Source organism: Seriola lalandi, unplaced genomic scaffold (genome assembly GCF_002814215.2).
Source record: "Seriola lalandi dorsalis isolate HSWRI2012SDOR001 ecotype SW California unplaced genomic scaffold, Sedor1 jcf7180002054947, whole genome shotgun sequence".
Taxonomy (NCBI): Eukaryota; Metazoa; Chordata; class Actinopteri; order Carangiformes; family Carangidae; genus Seriola; species Seriola lalandi.
Window position 1 is genome coordinate 898,983 of NW_019525498.1, and position 17,184 is coordinate 916,166.

The following is a 17,184-nucleotide window of genomic DNA, read 5'->3' on the forward strand; positions in this document are numbered from 1 at the left end:
GGGGGGGGGGGGGGGGGGGGGGGGGAAGTTTTGCAGTGAACCCTATGCAGAAAAAAAAAATCATACTAAATGATCACAGCCAGTGGTTTTCCAAGGAAATCTGTTCTCTGTAACATTTCTGCAAGTCTAACTACGAGGCCTTAATACTACTTTAACAGGGTGTAATTGCCAGAAGTAGGACTTCTTCTTTTTTTGTTTTGTTCGAAGCTGCCTCCCCAAACAAGAAAAACTTAATTCCTCTGTAATTATGCATTCCTGATTATTACACTCAAGTCTCACTGGTGTGTCGCTTCCATCTTAACAGCTAGCTGGTGACCCCTCCAACTTAAAACCTGCTGTTTACATTGTCTTCATGTGATTCTTACAGGGCAAACAAAAAAAACAAACTTGCACAAGGAGTTGTGAGCTCTCACCGTGAGGCAGTGCTGCATGAGTGTCAGATGATTCCTCCTGACTGCACTCGTAATTAAATCCAATATTTGATAATAACTTACTTTTTTATTTTACCTTTTGTCTTTCCAGCCGAATGTAACTCCAGACCTCGTTGATTTGTTCATGTAGTGATTCCTTCTTTCTTCTCATCATGTGTGATTTGATGTGTGAAGCTAATGAGAAAGGTCCAAAAACTTTTGACTTGGAGACCAAACGTGGCTCTAAACATGAAGCCCTTTTTTTTGGGCAGAGCAGTGATTCAACTCTGTGATTATTCTTTTTTCTTTTTTCTTTTTTTTGTCTGGGTTTATCAAGCGAAGCAGAAAATGTGAATTAATTATGCAACTGCTGAGATGCAACTCCACGTGTTGCTGCTGTTCGAGAGCAGATCAGTGCCGCAAAAAAAAAGTCATTCACATCATCTTTAGTCTTTAAATTTGATCTTTTCACACGAGGAAACATAATTTGCCAACGCAGTGACTCCCAAGGTAGTTTCAAGTGTTTTTCATTGACGTCATCTTTAAAAAAAAAAATTTAATCTCCATTCGGCTGTTTTGTTGAATAAATTCACCTGATTCCAGAAAATGTTTGAAAGTTTTAAGATCTCATCTCTCTGCTGTGCGAGAAGCGAGTCGGACGTGTTGTTAACTGTGGACGATGCACTGGTACTCAGCCATGAACTGGAACATTCATACAACACTGAAATATTTTCTATACAGGAAGTGCAGCACGTGCAGACGGCAGTGATATTCCTACTGGACTGTAAAAGTTTATTTTTGAAAGAACAGTTTCTACTTCAGCGGCTCGGGATCGTGAGGTTGTTAAGGGAAGCAATAAATCGTGCAAAACTAAGCTGAGAGATTAAACCGGGCCTCCTGCTGCGTCGTGTACAGAAACAATTTAAAGACAATCTGCCGTGACGTCACACCTGTGCTTTTCACCTGAGGCTGCTGAGTTTGTTCCCGAGCTTTCTGTTCCTCTTGACGCTCTTCTCTGCACAACAGGTGACTGGGATTGTCTGAGAGCACGAAGATCCGCCTTGTTGCAAAGCAGCTGATCCCCTTTACAGACGGCATTAACATGCAGGAGAGCAGCTTGAAATCAAAGACTGAAGGTCTGAGAGTCAGCGAGGGCACGGACACGAGGCTCAGATGTCCTGATCGGATCTAAAGATTTAGTTTAGATGTCTAGATTTAATTCAGCGATTGCTTCCACAGATTGTAATGACTGTATTTCAGTGTTGAGCTGATCTGACTACAAGTTGAAATTTAGCAACTGGAGTAAAACTTTCAGTCCAGTTCAGCCCAGTTTCCATGTGTCACTGGACCTGCATCATGCTAATGGGAAGGGACTGGTTTCACAAAGAGACGATTATCCAAAGGCCATTTGTGAGGTCTTAGACTAAAGTTTGATTATCCCGGACATGAGCAGTCACAGGGATTTCATCGGAAACGGCCAAACAACCCCAACAACTACCAAAGATAAGAGCTGCTAAACAAAGTCCAAATATAAGAGTAAGATAATCACACTCAACCCAGAATTTAGTTAAATCCTTCACTTCCTTCAGACTGGAAAAAAACATTTTGTTTATGAGAAACGAGTGATATCTTGAGGGCGGGTCGACAGGCTGAGACGAAACACGTCAGATAAAGGAACAAAATGCAAAGTTTAGCAAAAACAACGTCGCTGTTGGAGGCGACATTGTTTCCAGTTGCACAAAAACAAAACGAATCCATGAACATCAATCGTCTTGGCATCTGAATTTCAGCTCTGACTGTGAGTGGGGTCTTTGTGAAACCAGCTCCCGACCTTTGAGGCTAGAAGACGTCATCATTTATCATTTGTTTTGAAACATAGAAACGTGTGTTTACACCCTACACCACCCTGTAACACATTTTCTGATCAACAACTCTTGACTCTTGGCCGGTTGTGTTTTCTCACCTCCAGATCAAACGCTGTCTTTCGTCCAGGCTTCGTTTCCTCCGGCGGTTTTTCCCTTTAGTTTTGCTGCGTCCTGCTTCAGCCGCTGCTCCCTGTAACATCAAATACATCCAGTACAAAGAGAAAAAAACTGTCAAAATATGATCAGCTCAGGTTCAGATAGGGCTACATGTTCAAAGTCATGAATTTAAAATTTAAAGTTTGGCTTGAATCGCATCAGAAAAGATTGAATTCCTTGTTGTAGAGCAGAGAGTTTGTTGGATTCAGCCAGAAACACACGGAAACAACAAACACTGGATCTGAATACGTTGTCCAAACCTCTGTCTGCATGTTAATGCCGAATGCAAAGGGACCACGCTCTGAGCTTTGCCCCATTAAGACCTCAGTGTTGGTTTTAACATCATTTCCTGAGATGTAAAAAGAAAATGTTCTGCATTTGCTGCAATCTGTTTCTCTCCACACATTACAATCATTCCTCGGGAAGCACTGCCTTTGTCCACTGTCATTTTTCTAACGCTGATCTCTAACAGATGAATAAATGCATTCCATGTTTCACTCACCTCTCTGCTTCTTCTTTCACTCCAGTTTGAAGCAAGTGACGCTGAATATCTGGGAAAATACCCTTTAAATAACATGAAGAAAACTGACGTCTCTTATTCAACACAAGTTTGTATTTTCAACTATTCATTGTAAAACTCACATAAATGACAGTAACAGCTTAAACAAGAAAAGTCCAAATACAGTCATTGGGTTTTTTGGGGGGTTTTTTTTCTGCCAAAAAGCAGCAACAAACATCAGTAGTTCTGCGGACTCGAGAAAAGAGCAGCGATTTACAACCGAGTATTTACATCAACTGTACAAGAGAAATGTGACGGGGACCGACCAGCTCACATAACGTTCACACACACAGTGCTGACGATCCTCTTTGTTCTCTGATTTCATCGTGTCAGGAAGGTTCATGAGCCAAATAAGAAAGAAATAAGGGTTTCACTTGCCAGCTTTTTCCTGAGCTTTCAGTCATATTAAAGTTCTGTGATTTAGCTGTAGCTCTTCCGCCACGTCGATGACGGCTGAGGAAACTCCATCTCCTGATGAATAGCATGTCATATGACTGAAAGCTTTGTAAAAAAGCTAGTAAGTGGACCGTGAGTTGGGAATAGGAAAACAAAACATTTCGGAAGTCAAGACTGAACCTTCACGCTCACGGCTGACATTAACTTTTGTACAAACATTCGTGATCCCCAGAGGATGAATCCCACTGACTCTGATGATCCTCTGACGTTTCCTCTAGCGCCACCATCAGGTTTTTAAATTTTACAATTACTTTGGTTTATGACCAAATACCTGCCACATTCCCATCAGCCTCAGCTGCACTTTGTCTTTCGTGCTACTGTTAACATGCTAACACACTGAGCTAAGATGGTGAGCATGACAAACATTATACCTGCTTAACATCAGCATATTAGCATTGTCCTTGTTATCACTGATGATGCTGATGCCCATCATCCTGGTTCAAAATAATTAACGGGATAATAAGGACAAATTTCAGCTTTTTTCTTTAGTAAAACTGGATATTTTCACCTCTAAAAAAATCCTTCAAATCAAACAATCTGAGACGAAAAATCACAACTCAGGTCCCGTGGGGATTGGTCACAAGTAGCTATCACTTCATTTGAGGGGTCACAAGCCAAAAAAGGTGGTGAACCATTGATTTAGATGGCCATCAAACTGTCTCACTGACCTCATCTGAAAAGCGTATTGTAAAGTCTCTTTAAAGTCATAACAGACCTAAACAATGAAAGCTGATCCCTGATGTGAGGTCTCATCGTTTCATTCTCACTTCACAGCAGAACCTGAGTATTTTTAACAAAGACAAACCTATTCACTACAGAAACTCAGTCAGCAGACGTTGTACAAAAACAGTCCGGGGTCGATCAATATCCACCTGATCGACATCGTCTGCTGAGCTCCTCTCCGTCGTCTCGCTGCTCGTGGCGGCAGAAGACGACGACTGAGTGACAGTTTTTTGTAGTGGCCTAATTGTCCGTCTTCCCGTGAAGGGAAGTTGTGTGATGTGAAGAGTTTGTCCTGAAAACTCCTCGGCTCAACATCGTCTCTGATTTTTAACCAAACGTCTGAGACCTCGACGAGTCTCGGGTTCCTGCTGCTGAGTCCAGTTTCATCCAGTCTGCAGAGGAAAAAGAAACGAGATTAAAGGAGCATTCCACCGATTTTACATGTCAAAGACAGTTTACCTGTCACTACACAGCACAGATTTACAGAGGTCTTGTACTATATTGACTGAAGATGTGGAGGGAGTACAAGTCAGGATCTCTCTGCTGGATCCATTCTGATCACTAGTTTTAATCAATCTCTCACAGGAGAACTCTTGATACTGCTGAAATTCAGATGCTCTAAAACACTATTGTGGATGAATGTTAGAGGATAACTCCAGTTTATTACAGCTATTGTAACTAATACAAGTAGGAAACCCAGGTTGTATGACACTCACTGAAATCAAGCATTTCTGCATGTTTAGGCAATCTGCTGTGCACTGACATTACTCTAGCTTTTAACAACAGCCACTGATTTGATATAATTAGCGCCAAATTACAAACTACTTTCCTGGAAATTATTAGGGATTTACAGACCAGTGAAATAAAATGTTATCAGTGCTCTTTGTCTCATTTTTCTCAGTGATGCACTTCACCTTCCTCCTCTAACAGTGTTCACTTCCTCAGATGTAAACTTTCCTGCCCTTATTTAGCTGTTCCTCCAGTGTAAAGGTCTGTGTCCATGTGTAGTGTGATTATAGATCAGCTCTAGCTTCTATATTAATACTGTGAAAGTATCAAAGCCTCAGTCCACAGAGAAATGCACACAGCCTGTATTCAGAAACTGAGCCTTAAAACCAGCCGTCAGGACTTCTGGAACTTTGTGATGTCACAACAAAGCAGTCACCAAGCCCCGCCCACCTGGACCCACCATCCAAACCTTGGTTTCTCTGAGTATTTTACCTGATATTTGCTGCTATATTTGTATTGGATCACTCAGAAAACAGTCAGCCAATCAGAAGAGAGGCTCAGAGCCTCCTCTCTTCTGATTGGCTCACTGACCTGTTGTTACTAGAGCTCCAGAGAGAAGCCTGAGAGAGGAGATGTAAAACTACACTGAGATGGTTTTTATATCTTCTGATGGATCAACATTTCAAGACTGACAACTCACCATGTGTAATAATAATTAACACACATGACTTGCTATTTTTGTTGTATTTAAATATCTGATTGTACAAATGATATTATCCATCCTTTATCTTGCTTCTAAGTATTTTATGTTGACATTTTAATGTTTTTCTTTTCTTTGTACTGTCCACTTCGCTGCTGCAACCCTGCAAATTTCCCCACTGTGGGACTGATAAAGGACCATCTTATAACACAGGTAAAGTGTAAAATATGGGACCTTTAATGTGCAAAGAGTGATTCGGGGCAGAGAGAACACAGAGACCACATTTCATTTTGTTTTAGGTGGATGCATCACTGTGTTTTAACTCCACCTTTTCAATATGAGATGTGAATGTTTTTGTTCGGAGCAGTAACACAGTGAGACGTCCTGCACCTCCCTCGCAGCTCAGCAGAGACTCAGACCCCAAAAGAGGATCACAGAGGAGCAGACTAATCACCCCGAGATGAGACGTGGACTTGGGACAAATCCTGGTGTTTACCCGTTGACGGCTCCTTTCTAGCTCCAAAATGGTCCTGACGTTCAAGTCCTCCTCCATCCTTTGGGATGTTTAATTACTCACCGTTCAGCTCAGTGTCAGCTCTAAACACACTGCAGCTCTAAACCAATTTGGCCTCAGACTGTCAGGGCAGATTACAGCCCTGCAATTTGTCTAAATGAAGTGATCACAGGAAGATAAAAGCAGGTGTTTGTTTTTTGGTCTGGATTTCCACGCTGGTGCAGACTGTGTGGTTTACTCTGCAGCGTCTGATAACACTAACTTACACACTAACACTCCTGCTGAGTGTGCACACAGTAACACATGATTGCACATGAGGGATTTTAGCGGAGCAGCCTCGCTCCTGGCAGCAAGCCCTTCTTACCTTTTAGTTGTATTCTCAGGTGCCGTCCAAGCCGATATATTTTCTTAACTGGCCAGGCCTGGAAAAGAGTAGCTGTCTTTGTATCTATGAAAAAAAGAGAAAAATGAGGCAGGTGAGAAAATGAAAATGCAGCTACAGCAACTCTGCACGTGTACAGAGACGAGAATCAGACCAGAGGGAGGATCCGTGTGATCTAAGGTAAAAGATCTCAAAGGAGACCTGCAAATACTGCAACTGTGTTCAAACACTAAAACAGCAGAGGAGAATAGAGGCTGAAAAAAATCCTCCAGCAGGGAAATCACATGGACCTACACACACACAGCTGATCATGCTCCTGTGGAAACACAAGCTGGATACAGTACAACTGTATGTTGAGATGAAACAGTTTCTCTCTCTTACTAATAATATAGTAAGGCATAAAAACATCATAGTAAAGTAAGGCATAAGTGTGTTGCAGGTCCGTCATGCCCTTCCCTTTTTTCGCTCATTGGATGCCTGAACCATTTCACCTGGAGCCTGTGCCAGATGACCGTCAGCTGTTGCCACTTCCTCATCAGTGGACATCTATATGAATCTCCCAGAACTGGTGTTTTGGCCCTTTTTGGCCACTGAGCTGTGTATTTATCTGTTGTGTTGTTGCTGTGGTTGTTTAGGCCTTGTGATTACGATTCTGTCCTGGCCTTGCTGATTGAAGTGTTTCTGTTGTGCAAGCAAGCTCTTTTAATGCAGCAGAAGTATTACTTTGCCCTTTTCTTTTACCTTATTTATCATGTTTTGTGGCCAGTCAGGGAGTTAACGATTGTCTTTTTGTTTAACTGTACAGGTTACCTGAGGTTTATTTTATAGATAGTGTGTCTGTTATTTTGGTCTTAAAGACCAAGACATTCCTTTTTGTATCCCTTAACCTAATGTTGGTCGTTTGTTGCCTTTTGTTACTTGTGTTATTCTGATAATAAACACCAGCTCCTGTTACACTTGCCAAGTGTCTCTGCTTTCTTTTTTTTTTGTGGTGTTTTGTTGATGTCACCTCATGAACTTGATATTACTCCCTGTGTTCCCCTGGACATTTTTCTTAAAAGGTTTTCAAAAATAAGACATAAAAACATAAAAAGTCATATTATAGTAAGGTATAAAATGGCATAGTATAATAAAGCATTAAAATGTCATTAATAATAATAATAATAATAATAATACATTTTATTTGGCAGCGCCTTTCACAGCACTCAAGGACACTTAACAGAAGATTAAAAACACAATAAAAATAATAAAAACAACAGACAATTAAAAAGAAAACAATGAAATTACAGCGAATATGCAGATTGAAACAGATGAGTTTTGAGTCTTGATTTGAACTGGGGTAAAGAAACAATGTTATGGATGTCTGGTGGGAGAGAGCTCCAGAGCGGCTGAAAGCTCTGCTCCCCATTGTGCTGAGGCGGGCGGATGGCATAGAGAGGTGAAGGGAAGAGGAAGACCGGAGGGAACAAGAGGGGGTGGTAATGCGGAGGAGATCAGCAAGATAGGGGGGGGCGAGGTTGTGGATGGCTTTGAATGTATAGAGAAAGATTTCATTGTATAGAAAGGCATAAAAAGTCATAGTATAGTAAGGCATAAAAAAGTCATAATATAGTAAGGCATAAAAAAGTCATAGTATAGTAAGGCATAAAAAAGTCCAAAAAGTCATAGTATAGTAAGGCAGGATAGGGGGGGGGCGAGGTTGTGGATGGCTTTGAATGTATAGAGAAGGATTTCATTGTATAGAAAGGCATAAAAAGTCATAGTATAGTAAGGCATAAAAAAGTCATAAGATAGTGAGGCATAAAAAAGTCATAGTATAGTAAGGCATAAAAAAGTCATAGTATAGTAAGGCATAAAAAAGTCAAAAAAGTCATAGTATAGTAAGGCATAAAAAAGTCATAATATAGTAAGGCATAAAAAAGTCATAGTATGGTAAGGCATAAAAAAGTCATAATATAGTAAGGCATAAAAAAGTCATAGTATAGTAAGGCATAAAAAAGTCCAAAAAGTCATAGTATAGTAAGGCAGGATAGGGGGGGGCGAGGTTGTGGATGGCTTTGAATGTATAGAGAAGGATTTCATTATATAGAAAGGCATAAAAAGTCATAGTATAGTAAGGCATAAAAAAGTCATAAGATAGTGAGGCATAAAAAAGTCATAGTATAGTAAGGCATAAAAAAGTCCAAAAAGTCATAGTATAGTAAGGCATAAAAAAGTCATAGTATAGTAAGGCATAAAAAAGTCCAAAAAGTCATAGTATAGTAAGGCATAAAAAAGTCATAATATAGTAAGGCATTAAAAAGTCATAATATAGTAAGGCATTAAAAAGTCATAGTATAGTAAGACATAAAAAGTCATATCACAGTAATGCATAAAAAAGTCATAGTATAGTAAGGCATTAAAAAGTCATAGTATAGTAAGGCATAAAAAAGTAAAAAATGTCATAATATAGTACGGCGTAAAAACATCATGAAAATGTCATAGTTTAGTACCACATAAAATGTCATAAAATAGTAAGGCATAAAAACGTCATAATATAGTAAGGCATAAAAAAGTCATAGTATAGTAAGGCATAAAAAAGTCATAGTATAGTAAGGCATTAAAAAGTCATAGTATAGTAAGGCATAAAAAAGTCATAATATAGTAAGGCTTAAAAAAGTCATAATAAAGTAAGGCATAAAAACGTCATAAAAACGACATGAAATAGCAAGGCAAAAGAACATTAAAAAACGTCATAGTATAGTAAGGCATAAAAAAGTAATTATATAGTAAGGCATAAAAAATTCGTAATATAGTAAGGTATAAAGAGTCATAGTATAGTAAGGCATAAAAAAGTCATAATATAGTAAGGCTTAAAAAAGTCATAATAAAGTAAGGCATAAAAACGTCATAAAAACGACATGAAATAGCAAGGCAAAAGAACGTTAAAAAACGTCATAGTATAGTAAGGCATAAAAAAGTAATTATATAGTAAGGCATAAAAAAATCATAATATAGTAAGGCATAAAAAAATCATAGTATAGTAAGGCATAAAAAGTCATATCATAGTAAGGCATAAAAGTCATAGTATAGTAAGGCATTAAAAAGTTGTAGTATAGTAAGAGATAAAAAAGTTGTAGTAGAGTAAGGCATAAAAAAGTCATAATATAGTAAGGCATAAAAAATTCGTAATATAGTAAGGTATAAAGAGTCATAGTATAGTAAGGCTTAAAAAAGTCATAATAAAGTAAGGCATAAAAACGTCATAAAAACGACATGAAATAGCAAGGCAAAAGAACATTGAAAAACGTCATAGTATAGTAAGGCATAAAAAAGTCATAATATAGTAAGGCATAAAAAATTCATAATAAAGTAAGGCATAAAAAGTAAAAAAAAGTCATAATATAGTAAGGCATAAAAAAGTCATAGTATAGTAAGACATAAAAGGTCATAATATAGTAAGGCATGAAAAAGTCAAAGTATAGTAAGACATAAAAGGTCATAATATAGTAAGGCATGAAAAAGTCAAAGTATAGTAAGGCATAAAATGTCATATCACAGTTAGGCATAAAAGTCATAGTATAGTAAGGCATGAAATGTCGAAAAATGTCATATTATAGAAAGGCATAAAAAAGTCAAAAACATCATAGTATAGTAAGGTATAAAAAAGTCATAATATAGTAAGGCATGACAAAGTCATAGTATAGTAAGGCATGAAATGTCGAAAAATGTCATATTATAGAAAGGCATAAAAAAGTCAAAAACATCATAGTACAGTAACGTATAAAAAAGTCATAGTATAGTAAGGCATAAAAAAGTTAAAAAAGTAATATTGTAGTCTAGTGAATTAGTAATATTGGTAGGGACAATTCTGTCGTCCCAAAATTTTGGTAGGGTTATGTCCTTACCGCCCTTGATTACTAGATACCAAATTATTATTGTTTTAAAAATAACATTTAACTTTATTTTGCCTTATCACAAAACCAAAAATAAACATTCTCAATATCTCATTAAAACAATCTCCTCTCGCTGTAACGGACATGTTGTTAGAAGATGAAAAGCATCTTGTAAAAACAAAAAGTTTCTCATTATCAGAAACTCAGCTCTTTTTTTGCTGTAATGTTTGTGTCTCTATTGTTTTCATTCCTTTTAAAAGTCCTTTGTGATGCTGAGTCTGTTTCTAAAGCTCTTCTCTCAGATTCAGCTTCATGTAATGAAACTGTCACAAAACAAACATATGAGGTTTGAATCATGTTGAGGATGTTTTGAAGTTTCACTGCTGCTCAGATCAAACATGAAACCCTCTCATTTCAGATCACAGGAAGTCAATCATCTCTCAACGCACTCCCTTCTCTCTCTAAACACTAATGCCTCTGCAGCACACTGAAAGATGTTTTTTTTTTATTTCACTTAGCATAAATAGCATGAACCATCATGGCTGAACATAGACAAGAGAAAGTTAAACTGCACTGACATTATTAAAAACACTAAAGTAGCTCCTGTCATAAAGAACTGACTCCTAAGTTTTTGGTCTGAGAGAAATTCACAAAACATTTTAGAGCTCAAAGTGAAACTGACACACGCACGTCTCATCACATCAATAATAATAAACTTTTAAAACGACGAATAAGTTAATGAGGATCCAAACAAACCCAAACAACCCACTGGAGATGACAGCTCATTAAGTCCTCATTAATCACAGACTTTAATGAATGAATAAAACTGACATCATAGCCCTCACTGGAATTGTCAGATGGAAATAAATAAATAAATAAAAATTACGACATACAGATGGTTTAATTTACTATCTACCTGAAAAGTCAGCATTTTACTTTGTTTCTGTAGCAATTTATAATATATCTAAAATATCTTTTAATTAAATTTATCTTATTTTACATTTTAAAACGCACATGTAACGAGAAAACACAGGCACATGGCTGGCACAAACACTAACTTGGCCGTGGACCCACTAAAACAAATCTCAGTAGTTAAGCCAGCAAGTGTGTAGCTGCAGGATAAAAACGTGACCTGGAGTACAAGGGGCACATGGAGAGCAAGGTGCAGGACAAAACCTGAGAGCTGTTTTCTGGACTTAAATTAGGATCCTCAGTAGTTCCCCCTCAGTGTTTTCTCAGGGAATCTTTTCATTACCGAGTCTTTATCTCACACCACAATGATTTCACTGCTTCTTCGACCGGCTCTCTGTGCTGTCACGCAGCCAGGGGAGATTAAAAGCAACGTGCAGCTCTGCAGTATTAACCTTTTGGGTTCTGTTCAGTGTTTACTGCCGTTTTCTGTTCCTCTGTCCTGTTCTTGGCCGGTCTGGACGCAGGATTAGACCAAACAGGGTTCAGTGTTAATGAAAGCTGGCAAATCCAGGATGACAGCAACCCCCCAAAAAACCTCCTTCAATCCCCCAGACGAGACAGAAAAGCTGCTAGTAAATTTCACAGAGGACGACGGCGGCGTTTTCTGCCGTTTGCACACGTAGAACTGATCGAATATTCACACAGAACAAAACCAGCCTGACTCCAGGTTTGAGAAAAACTACATCAGATCTTCCTCTGCTCCTCCACCAGCACCACACACACACCGGTATTGACTAAATGTCAGTGGAATAAATGTCTGATGTTGCTTCAGGTGATTTGAAATCATCGAAATGAGAAGTTCACTTCAGTTCAGTTCTTGTCATCTGCAGCCATTAGAATACAAACCTACACTGTTCACTTAATACATTAAATATTTTACTTTAATCTATTAAAATATACATTCATCAGCTACTTAAAACCACTTTAATCTGACAGAGGATCTAAGTTTCTGTTCCATTAAAAATGCAATTTATTGGCTTTTTGTGCTCATTAATAATTTTGAATGAGTATTTTAGGAGGGAACTCTTTAACATACATTTTAAGATGGAATTTTTTCACTGTGAGATAAAAAAACTTCACCTCCATACATTTTTAAATTAATCTGGAATACTAGAAATAATTGACATGAGGCTTGGTCAATATGGGAACAAGTTGCCTCCTTTTAATGAGAAACAAATAATCTGTGGAACAACTTTGAGAAACTATAAAAGAGGCTGAAATCAACTGTGGACAGAGCAGTCCTTTTAAAACCTGTCCAACTCATGCAGTCGATGATCAGTCTGTCTGTCTGCTGTAGACATCAAACGTTTGTCGAGATATTTTCCTTGAGGCCTGGATGATGTTAAATATTCTGTGGATGTTCACGGTCCCCAGAGGATAACGCTTCTTAAATTATATGAGCCTTTGATCCATCATGTTCAGCCCAAACTTTCCACTTGTACTCACTAAATGTCAACACGTACTCAGTAATTTGCCATGAAATGTACAGAGCACAGTCATGCTCCCCAGAGGATGAACTCTTAACAATCTTAATGAGTTGTGAAGTGCGGAGAAAACCAAACGTCATTAACAATATAAATTAAGTGACTTTTCAAAAGTGTTTATCAACTCAGAATCACAGAGGATAAATACCGCGATGATTTTGTGAATTACTTTTTCCCCTCATCGCTAGTTGCCGGGTAAAAAAAGCTGAATTTTGCAGAAGTGCAATGTGACATCATCAATCAGCAGAAGACATCACTGGACAATCAGCACTGAAGCATTGTAACGTGACTCTCTCTACATTTTACTACATGACGGTTGCGACGGAGGATAAAATGACTGTTAGCCATTAATCTTTTTGATTATTTCCACAGTTGTAAAATCCTGGGCTCTAGAATTATAAACCTTCAGACTCCTGGATATTCAGTCGACTGGTGGACTTGCTGGATTGTATTTCATCATCTCACCTGTACCTGCAGCAAGACGCCCACAACAATACATTTTTTTAATGATCATCTCCGGTCTGAACTTCCACTGAACATAAATATTAACACTGTAGTTCAGTGTTAATATTTTCACCTCCGGCAAGGCTTTAGGTCGAGACGCCCGCAAGAGTGAACAAGATGGATCAACAAAATAAGATCAACAATTCAGGAGTTTTTCAAACTTTTGTTTGTTTTTCTTCTTTGTGAAATATTGATTTAGAATCCAAACAAATAATTCACAGGAGAAAATAACTTCAGTTTAACTTGTTGTTATAATCCAGAAGCGTGGTATTCACAGCTGAGACAGCGGTTAGCTGTGGTGGAGTGTCAGAGTGTATTAGCTCACACAGGTGTTCATCACCATATTGTAGTTCTCGTCTGTCGTACCAGTAACATCTCATCACCGGCCAGAGGCTAAATGGAAATTCAGAGAATGACATGTCTACTGTCAGAGAGCGAAACGGGCCTGATAATGATGGCAAGAATGCAACTGAAAATATGTTTGCAAAGGTTCGGCTGAAGGGAAATGAATGTTTCAACAGAACAGTCTCTGAGGTGCAGTGTGTCAGGAGCTGAGGTGCTCAAGTCTAACACGACTGAAATGAGATTTCTCTGGCAGTGGAAAGGCTGCGACTGTGAGGCAGTAGTTAATAAAAGAGACGCGCTCTCTTCGTTAAAAATCAACTTAGCATTGATTTACAGCGCCGAGGGCTGGAGACGTGAGGGGGAGATTAGACTGTGAGCGAGTGTGGAGCTGCAGCACGAGACAGCGAACAAACAGCAGACAAAGAGAAGAACAAAGAAAGTGTCATTTTCCTACAGCAGCTCAAACCTCGTGTTGCACAGTCACTTATTTTTCTGCTTCAATCTAAATGTGTCCAAACTGAACTGAACTGAAGGCAAAATTACAGGCTGCACAAAAGCTTCGAGATTATCCCAAAGTCTCCTTTACAGCTACCACCAGCTATTCTTTTTCTCATTACGTTATCAGTGGATTTTTGCGAATTATTTTATTGATCAATCTGTTTCTTTTATACAATGCATTGGTTTGTTTGTCCAGCTGACAGTCCAGAACCAAAACTAGACCAGAGAAACCAGCAAATAGTCACGTCTGCAAAGAGTCACTTTCTGTTGATCGAGTAATTGATAAATCAACTGATCATTTCACCTCTAGTCGACTTCTAGAGTGAACATGAAACAAGAAGATGAAGAGAAAGAAGAGGAGAGACTTGAGTCTGAGTTGCTGTAAAAATACAGACAGTTAGTGGTTGTTTAGTCATCTACAAATATCCACGGGCTAATTTACGAGGCTAATACACCAGCCTGCAAAAAGAGACAAAAATACTTTAATTTTAAATACATTTCTTTAGAATAACGTCTGCAGGAGAGTCAAGAAGTCTGATCATCTTCTATATTTTTCTTCTTCCGGCGCCGTGTGCGACTCTACAGTCTGATATATCTGATCCCTCGGAGCCGTCGAGCTCCGCTGTTTCCAAACACTATTAAAAACACATCAGTGAGTCTCAGTGTTGCGCTGGGCGACATGTTGCTTCATCACCATCAACACACTGTCGTTTATTTAGATTCAGCACCACACACACCGTCCCGCTGCCCCAGATATTCACTACAGCAACAAATGTGGATTAAACTCCATATTTGTGAGGTGGTTTTAAAGATTTAGCTCTTCAGGAGGAACCAGCGGCCTCGGCGCTGAAACCACAGACAGAGCGGGGAAGTTAAAGTTTTGAGAAAGGCACGAACAGACAGTAGAGTCCTGCTGATGAGATTACTGTAAACTTTCTGAAAACCGCTGCATCTCTCTAACCATCTGTTTGTTTATTCCCTCAAGCACATGAGCTTCCAGGCTTTGTGCCAATCTCTCCCTCTATTTTCTCTCTCGTTCTCTCTTTTCACTCAGACTCTCTGTTGCTGGACCGGCGGCCGTCCTGGGACCTCTCTCCCTCCGCTGGCCGTCGGTGCCTCGTTCCAGATGTTCTGGATCTGGATCTTTGTCCTCCAGGAGTCCCAGCGTCCCCCTTGTCCCTCTCTCTCCCTCTGTTTGTTCCCGTGTGCTGGACGTGAGAGTTGTGGGTTTGCTTTTGCCCCTGGTGTGTTTCCTCTTTCCAGGTCTTCATGGTGGAGACGAGATCACATCTGTTGGCGACTTTTACAATCTGTGATGTTGTCCTCCTGATTGTCCACACTGTGAATCTACTGTGTGTCTCTATTCTGTTCATAAGACATCTACTGTATATCCGATCCCTTCTCTGTCGCTCTTCCTGACGTTCCTTCCATTTACAAGTTTTTCCTTGTCGGGTTCGAGGGTTTAAGGACTGAAGGTGTCATATGTTGTACAGCTTGTTAAGCCCTCTCAAGCAAATTTGTGATATCGAGTTATGTAGATAAAATAGACTTGATTTGACAAACACGTTGTGATTATGAGACCTGTATGACTTCCTGTACGTCACAGTTTTAGACGTGGCTCCCAACAAGGCGGTTAATTAAACAATAACTTTTTTAATTCAGTTTAAGTTTCATAACTTAATAAAGGGACACAGAGCTCCGTGCATGTCTGACTCACAGCTAATGAACCACAGTATTAATTAGGCTTCATATACAAAGCATGTGACTTAAACATCCACTGAAGCTTTCTGCACTGAACACGAACATCAGATCTGAGGAGACTGTGACCTTCCTCAGATTAATACATGAATCATCCTGTTCTCCATCATCAAGTTATTTCATTGTGTTCTCTTCTTCTGTGATGCTTTATTGACACCTGCCAGGATCCGTTTACCTCCATGAACCAACTCCTAATATTTGCTTAAAAGATGGAGATTTGCATTAATTCCAGTTTCCTTTTTGCAGATTTTCTGAAAATTTGCTTTAAAACTGATGGAAATCTGTCCACAGTGACCTTTTCTAAACTCTTTGTGTCATTTAGTCTGATGAGTAATGACGCCTGTATTTACCTGCACACAGCTCCGTGTCCAGGAACTATGTGACACTCCCCTCCTTGGCAGTAGTCCGGCTGGAGGACACACAGGCTCTGACAGGGCAGGCCGTCCACCGACAGGAAGCCGGGCTCGCACAGACACTGGGCCTCCTTCGTCCGGCGGTTCACCATGCAGCGGGAAAACTCGTCGCAGGCCAGGAATTTGCAGGGATCGGCCTGATCGGCTGCGAGGAGCAGAGGAGGGAGAGAAATGTGGCAGACATTAGTATTCATGAAGAGTGCGTCCACGCCTGCCTCCCACCACCCTCCCCTCTCCAGGAGATGCTGAGGAGTGTTTGATTTTAATGAGAGCCTCAGCTTCTGGTCTGCATTGAAATGTAAGATTTATCCCTCTAGGCGTGAACGGCTTCTGAGAATAAACGTCAGATGCACCCTGGGGAAATTAGCATGCTTGGAGGGTTTATGCCATGTGACGGCACGACGTGTGGTCAGTCATCAGTCTGTGTAACTGCAAATCATACATAAATACATACATACACAGATACACAGATACACATGTATATGTGGTTTGCGTTAGAGTCAGGGTTTCTTCTGAGTCGACATGGATGCACAGAGGGAGGAACAACAAGAGCCTGACTGATCCATTATCCAGTGTGTTGTTATCGGCCTATTTTACCTCAGCACAGATAAAGAAACATCTATATATGATTCACATGTAGCAGATGTTTTTGTAAGGTTATTTAGAAATGTGTTGCTTGTATATTGTTTCTCCACCAGGGAACACTGGGTAGTTTCGAGGTTCTTTCAAAACCAAATCTAAGAGAAACTTATCGAAAATGTTTAGGTTGTGACATTCGTTAAAAATAAAAATAGCTGATTTACTGTAATTGTAAAATTTAAAAAAAAAAGGACATTTTCTG

The 17,184-nt window shown here is 39.4% G+C and overlaps 1 protein-coding gene across 1 annotated transcript in view; it reads right to left on the reverse strand.

Annotated features, from left to right (window-relative positions):
* Positions 1-4,324: 4,324 nt before the first annotated feature.
* Positions 4,325-17,184, reverse strand: part of LOC111645220 (uncharacterized) — a 45,764-nt gene continuing 32,904 nt past the window's right edge. Inside the window, exons 14-16 of the mRNA XM_087170409.1 lie at positions 16,281-16,488; positions 6,477-6,560; positions 4,325-4,561 (exon numbers count right to left, since the gene is read on the reverse strand). Of these exons, the coding sequence (XP_087026535.1) occupies positions 6,521-6,560; positions 16,281-16,488 (248 nt within the window). The 3' untranslated portion in view covers positions 4,325-4,561; positions 6,477-6,520. The remainder of the gene's footprint in view (positions 4,562-6,476; positions 6,561-16,280; positions 16,489-17,184) is intronic.